This window comes from Gopherus evgoodei, chromosome 4, assembly GCF_007399415.2.
Source record: "Gopherus evgoodei ecotype Sinaloan lineage chromosome 4, rGopEvg1_v1.p, whole genome shotgun sequence".
NCBI lineage: Eukaryota > Metazoa > Chordata > Testudines > Testudinidae > Gopherus > Gopherus evgoodei.
In genome coordinates, this window is record NC_044325.1 from 9469860 (window position 1) to 9477007 (window position 7148).

Consider the following 7148-nt stretch of genomic DNA (forward strand, 5'->3'; position numbering starts at 1 on the left):
ATTCCCGTTTATCATCCTTCCATCATCACAAGGTTCCTCACTAGTCTTATTAAAAACTGAAGCAAAGTACTTGTTTAGATGTTGGGCCATGCCTAGGTTATCCTTAACCTCCATTCCATCCTCAGTATATAGCAGCCCCACTTCTTCTTTCTTTGTTTTCTTCTTATTTATGTGGCTGTAGAACCTTTTACTATTGGTTTTGATTCCCTTTGCAAGGTCCAGTTCAATGCGGCTTTTAGCGTTCCTCACTTTATCCCTACATGTTCTGACCTCACCAAGGTAGCTTTCCTTACTGATCCTGCCTTTCTTCCACTCCCTGTAAGCTTTCTGCTTTTGTCTAATCCCCTCCCTGAGTTGCTTGCTCATCCAGTTTGGCCTGCAACTCCTGCCCATGGTTTTTTTCCCCTTTCTCGGGATGTAGGCTTCCGACAGTCTCCGCAGCTGCGACTTAAAGTAATTCCAGGCCTCCTCCGCATTTAAATCCACTAATTCCTCCGTCCAATCCACTTCCCTAACTAATTTCCTTAACTCTTTAAAATTAGCCCTCGAGAAGTCAAAAACCCTAATCCGAGATCTACATTTGTTTATCCTCCCATCTAGTTTGAACTGAATCAGCTCATGATCACTCGAACCAAGGTTGTCCCCTACCACCATTTCTTCTACGAGGTCCTCACTGCTCACCAACACCAAATCTAAAATGGCATCTCCTCTCGTAGGTACTTCAACTACTTGATGAAGAAATCCATCCGCTATCACATCCAGAAAAATCTGACCCCTATTATTCTTGCAAGTACTCGTCCTCCAGTCTATATCCGGGAAGTTGAAGTCCCCCATAATCACACATTTCCCCTTTGTGTTTACTTCATTAAAGACATTAAAGAGGTCTCTATCCATATCCCAATCAGATCCCGGCGGTCTGTAGCACACGCCAAACACTATCTCAGGGGAAGCTCTAGTTGCTTTTTTACCCAGTGTGATTTTTGCCCAGACAGACTCTGTCTTATCCATTCCATCGCTTCTTATTTCGCTACAGTTAATTTCATCATTGATGTACAAGGCTAATCCACCTGTCTCCTTACTTTGCAAAGGGCCAGGCATACCCAGTAGCAATATGTCCTTATTTTTTTAGGAATATGAAGCCATCTATCTAGCAAAATTAACTATCCAGATGATGTCACCACTGCAGCTGGAGAGATCGCTCTCTGTTCCACCTGGTACTACAGGTGAGAAGTTTCTTCTGTTCTGTGTAACTACTCTCTCCTTTCCTAAGGACAGTGGTGTGGCTTGGTTTTGTGAAGTGATTTCCATTGGCAGCAATGGTCAGGCTTACTTGTGCAGTGCATCTGTTTCTCTCTGGGTGAAAAATGACTTCAATTGGTATATAGGGGTTACTTGCAATCTTGTGTTTAGGATGGAGTACTGAAAATGTGCCACTTTCCTGATATGCTGGAGAAAGGGTGGCTCTGTGGCAAGCATCCCCAGAACCTGCTGAAAGCCCTGAGTTACACGGAGAGCCAGATTCTGGGGGAGGGCACCCAGTAATCAGAGCATATTCCATGCCTAAGGCTAAGGCAGCTCTGCTTGGAAGGGAGGATTTTGCTGTGTTTCAGTTGAGAGAACTGGGCACTTTTAAAATGTTACCTGTGTCTCCCTCTCTCACATTGTCCCAACAGCGGCCTCTGGTCAGGCAAGGAGCACATGCCATGATGACAAAGGGTGAGGCTTTAATAGCCCACGCCAGCTGCACATACTCAGATATGATTTCTCAGTTGCTTAGGCCTGGTCTACACTGTAGGGGGCCGGGGGTGTCAATCTAAGTCACACAATTTCAGCTACGTGAATAATGTAGCTGAAGTCGATGTACTTAGATCGACTTACTGTGGTGTCTTCACCGCGGTGAGTCGATTGCTGCCATTCCACTGTCTACTCCGCCAGCGCCTCTCCTGGCGGTGGAGTACAGGAGTCAACAGGAGAGTGCTTAGGGATCAATTTATCGCGTCTAGACTAGACGTGATAAATAGACTCCCGTTGGATTGGTCACTGCCCACAGATCCGGCAGGTAGTGTAGACATACCCTTAATTCTTTAACCTATCCTTTAATAAAGACTGAATTTGAGCTGCTTGCTGTAGCCGTGTCCAGTAACAAAGTGCACTTGGAATGTTTCACAGTGGAAAAAGTGTTGCATTTGTTACATCTCCTATAACCCAAATGGCTGAACGTTTGAGGTGCAGGGGGAGAGACTAGTCAGAGACCAAGAATGGAAAGCTTCTCTCTCACAATGTGAAAGTTTTGGAAGGTTGAGTATGTGCAGATTTGAGTTTCTAATGCAAACGGTCTTGTGATCTTAATCATAGTAGGTGCTTATAACAACTGACTTCTTAAAGCATATTCTCTAATCTTTTTTTTTCTTCTTCTTCTTAGGAAGTTTGAAGCGAACACATGAGGATGAGGAAGAGTTTGGAAATATGCAAGTGGCAGCAGCACAGAATGGGTGACGTAGGGCACCACTATTCATAGAGATTGTGAATTCCTGCAGTGGAAGTGAAGAAAACTAGAAAAGATAAATTAACACAACCATGAACACACCCAGAGCTTCTTTTCAAATACATGTTGCTTCCAGATGTAAATCTGCCTCTGCAACACATTAAGCAACATTTTAATATGTTGGACTTCCTGAATGAATAGATGGCACTGATTGTTTTACTCCTTTTTTACACTTTACAGTTTTATTCTATACCAAGATTTTTGGACTTGCAAAGAGGTATTATTGCAATAATGCACTTTTCATACTTGAAATTTCTTTATTTGTATGATATAAAGTTATTACTTTAAAGAAAATGCAAGCTGGGGGGATTTGTTTATAAAGTTATTTGTGTAATTTATAACAAGAGACTTTAGTAAAGAAAAGTTTGCTAAAATTCACTGTGTTCTAAGTATACATTGCAACTTAGTTACTCCACTTTTAGAAATATACAAAAAGTGGAAATATATCCTGTTTTTACAAACTTCCATATACCTTCTGCTGTTAGCAGTTGAAACCTCCCCAATTATCTGAACAGCATCGACTCATTATCTTCACAATAAAACCCCATTATGTACCAATTTATCTTCAGATACACTGACTACGCTCTTCTTAGTCTTTGAGAAGAGGAAATACTGATCTAAAAACCTCCATTAGTATAATGGAAGCTAATCTAATAACTATCTGGTTAGAGTAAATTATTAAATAACAGGGTCAAGTGTTAAAGTAAGTAAAGGGGAAATTACCATCTCAACTTGATGTATTCTAGGACTGAAATCTTTCTATTAGCAAGCAGGAATCAGTAAGTTTCAGTGTAAGGCAGTGGTCCCCAACATTTTCGTCTGGCGCCTGCCAGACGAAGGACCGTGGTGGTGGTGGAGCATCCGCCAAAATGCCGCCGAATTTCTGCGGTGTTTCGGCGGCGACGCCTCTCGATGACGCCACTTGCTGCCAACAAGCAACGTCATCAAGAAGCGTCGCAACCGAAACGCCGCAGAAATTCGGTGGATGCTCAACTGCTGGTCAGGAAGTGGGCGCATTTAGATGCCCTCATGGGCGCCATGGCGCCCGTGGGCACCGCGTTGGGGACCTCTAGTGTAAGGTTTTGGCAAACTTAGTTAAGTCAGCCAATAGTTGATGTAACAAAATCAAAAACAGAACCATTGCCTACCAGTTCATTTCCAATGCCTTTCCCGTGTATTGTATCAAACAAGGGAACCTTCGGACAAGTAGCGGTGAAAGCATACTGCAAGACCATAGCCAGGGGTGAATGTAATATACAGCTCTTACCGGTACGGGGCCCACTCTGCCCCCCTCACCCACCCCCAGCAGGGCCTCAGGTGGAACGGGCAGGGCCAGGGTGAAAGTGAGTTACATTTCTTACTGGTACAGTCCAGAGGCAAGCAACACACCTCTCCTACATACTTCATACCTCCCATTTCATGACTTCAATATAGAAAATAAAGCTGCTACTACCAGTACTCTCTGTAATAAAACTTTAATAATTGGAATAAGCCTGAAAAAGTGAAAACTCACTGTCACATTTTTCTCCTTGTTCTCCCTCCTCCTCCTCCAGTCAGGCTGCCGACGCAGCTAGGCTCCGGTTCCCCTGACCCCTCGCACTCAGCAGGGGCTGCAGCAGCTCCCCTCTAGCTTGCAGCAGAGAGACTGGCTGAAGGAGAAGCCTTCCCAGGATGCCTGCTGCCTGCATTGGAACAGTTAATTTCACTCACAGTTGTTGGGGCCGGGGGAGACCAAGGCAGGGGCAGAATACAATAGGCATTTGGCTGCACAGCTTAAATCCAGAGCTAATAGAAGCCAGCTCTATGTATGCCATCAGCTTGTATGTCAACCAGGCCATGAAACAAAAGATGTGAATGAAAAAATACTTACTTACTGAGCACCATAAAAGGTGGTAGAAAAATAACTAGAATATGTCTTAGAAATAGCATGTTCACGTAATTAGACTGTGTCCTTATTCAGAACCACAGGTGGGGTGGAGTTAAGATTTAATATACTGGCATTTCCTGACTTGCGTATTTAAGAATCCAACCTCAGACTAGTTTTCTTTACGTGGCCATCCTGTCCCATTGCAAGTTTTCTACAACCTTGTAAACTATATATTCTGTGCACATAAGTTTCAACTTTTGCTTTGGTCAAGCAAGTTATCGGGCTTGATAATAATGGGATGAAATTATACAGGTCAAACTACATGATCTAATGGTCACTTTTTAAAATCTATGAATCTGTATTGTGCCAGTCAATGTGCATTGAATGAGCTATGACTCTTGCACGCACCAGATAATCAAGGTAGGCGTCCAGGTTTTTGCATAGCAGCATCGCCTCATTTGGTGTGCACATACCCTAGAGAGCTGCACTTGCACAGGGCAATGTTCTTTTGCTTAGAACATGGATTAAATGATGTTAAAACATAACTATACCGCTGAGCATGCATAGTGAGACTTTTGTATCTTCCTAACATGGTCAAATCAACACAGAATTCAAAGGCACTTGGTTTGGTCACTGTTTTCAAGCCACCTGAATTTTCTACTTCTACCCATTCTCATGATACTTTTTTTGGCTGTTTTTGGTAATGGCTGAACTGTTAATTTTTTTAAAATCTTGAACATAAACATCAGGTGGAGGAAGTTTTCAGCCTACAAGGTGAGTGTTTCCATTATATCCATTATCAGTCACTCAGAAAACTGACGTGCACCCACAGCAGCTGTCATCCAGTGTAATACTGTTTTCAAACTTCTTCTAATGTTTATAATACATCTTTCAAAAAAAAATGCTGAGAGCCGTATTCTCAGTATTCTATCTGCTTTATTATCCCATAATGTTACTATGCAACTTACGGGCAGTGTCGTCTGCCACCAAACGTGTTCTCAGCTTACGGATCATGGAATGTCCTCCAGAAGAGTGGGGGGAGCTGCTTATTCGACAGGTTCCTCAGCCTATATTGCAGTCATGGACAATCTGACGGCAGTACCAACAGCGTGTGGTGGAGCAGCAGAATGCTGCTGCTGCCCCTAGAAAATACCAACAATGTCCATAGACAGACCTGGACATGGCAAATGTAGGCTGCTATCAAATAAGCTGCAGCCAGTTACAGCCTAGAGGGGCATGCACTTCCATAAGTATCACAAGGAGTCAGTGGCAGTTGCTAGGAGAAGGAACCCCAAACTTAAAGCTACGTCCACATTTGCTGCCCTGGTTATTGCAAGTGCTGCAGCAGCCTGGCACGTGGTGTGTGGGGATGAAAGAGGGGGCCTGGAACTGCGCACACCTTTCTCAATATAGTCCAGTCACAATGCAGGTGATTCAGCAACACAGTACCCACTGCAACCTCTTCATCAGCATCCTGTGGCAATGGGGATTGGAAGTCCTTAGTCACAATCCTGCGTGCAGACAGCCTGCGACTGATGGCCATTTGTTGGAGACAAATGTCCTGTTCGTATTCTGCCTGGGTGTCAGAGCAGCCTTGTCTAGGGACATTGCTGCTTTCTGCATAGAGGGAAGGGAATGGAAGATTCCTGAAAAAAATGCTCTACTCCGATCTGCTGGAGTGCTGGGCCTTACTGGATATCCAGTTGCTCTGCTGTCTAAATACAAGGAAAACCCAGATAAATTTTGCAGCTTAGACTGTTCACACCCGCCTCGCCAGAGGTGATAGATCTGAGCATGGGACTGCTCTACTCAGTCTTATATTGACATGGTACAATATGGACAGTGCTGCACGCAGTGAGACAAGACTTACTGGCAAGTTGCCACTAGAAAAAGAAGATGCTGGTTACACTTATGACTGGAATGGCAAATCTGAGCATGAACCCAGAGGCTCTGCTCTTTGCTTGCAAACTGGAGGCACAGCCAAAGGGTGCTAATGCCAGAGGTATGCTGCTCATTAGCCTTGCTAACAGGTGTTCTACCTCTGGCATCGGGGCACATGCACTGAGGATCCATCCAGATGGTGATAAGGAGGGAGGTAGCAGGTTGGTCCCATGTAATGAACTGATCATTTTGGACGATTTCAGTGCCAGGATGGGTTGTGACTGTGCATGTTAGGGCAAGGTGAGGGGGTTGTCCCAGCACTGATAACATTAAATGACTTGCTACTACTTTCCAAATGTGCTGAATACAACCTACTCCTCACCCATACGTATTTCAGCAGGCCAACTATAAGACAACCTGGTTGCATTACTGACATAATCAATTACAGTGTATGGTGAAGAGATCACCACCATGTCAGGGTCACTCACCTTATCAGAGGCACCGACGGCTGCTCCGACCCATGGCTCTTGAGAAGCCAAATGTCCATGTGTGATTACGTTGATACAATACGCCACTGGCAACGGCATGCAGCCTACACGCTGCAGGGAAACGCAGGCTCTGTCACTACATGTGTCAGTGAAAGGCTCTGGCACGGGCGAAACTGCAGAGGAAGGGTTCAGCAGCTGGAGCCTTTCACTGCACTGGGGAAAGGTGCTGGCAGGGGAGGAGGCAGCAGAGAAGGGCTTAGCCTTTCCCTGCTGCCAGGGTCCTGCCCTGCTGTGGTGAAAGGCTCCTGTAACAGGCCTGGCAGAGCCTTTCACTGGCGGAGGGCTCCAGTAACAGGGAGGCAACAGG

General features: G+C 44.8%; 1 protein-coding gene across 5 annotated transcripts in view; it reads left to right on the top strand.

Moving 5' to 3' along the window:
• Positions 1-3107, top strand: part of STYX (serine/threonine/tyrosine interacting protein) — a 29462-nt gene extending 26355 nt beyond the window's left edge. For all 5 annotated transcript variants that reach the window (XM_030562910.1, XM_030562913.1, XM_030562911.1 and 2 more), the window contains 2 exons: positions 1130-1223; positions 2423-3107. In XM_030562910.1, the coding sequence (XP_030418770.1) occupies positions 1130-1223; positions 2423-2496 (168 nt within the window). In that variant the 3' untranslated portion in view covers positions 2497-3107. The remainder of the gene's footprint in view (positions 1-1129; positions 1224-2422) is intronic.
• The last annotated feature ends 4041 nt before the right edge of the window (positions 3108-7148 follow it).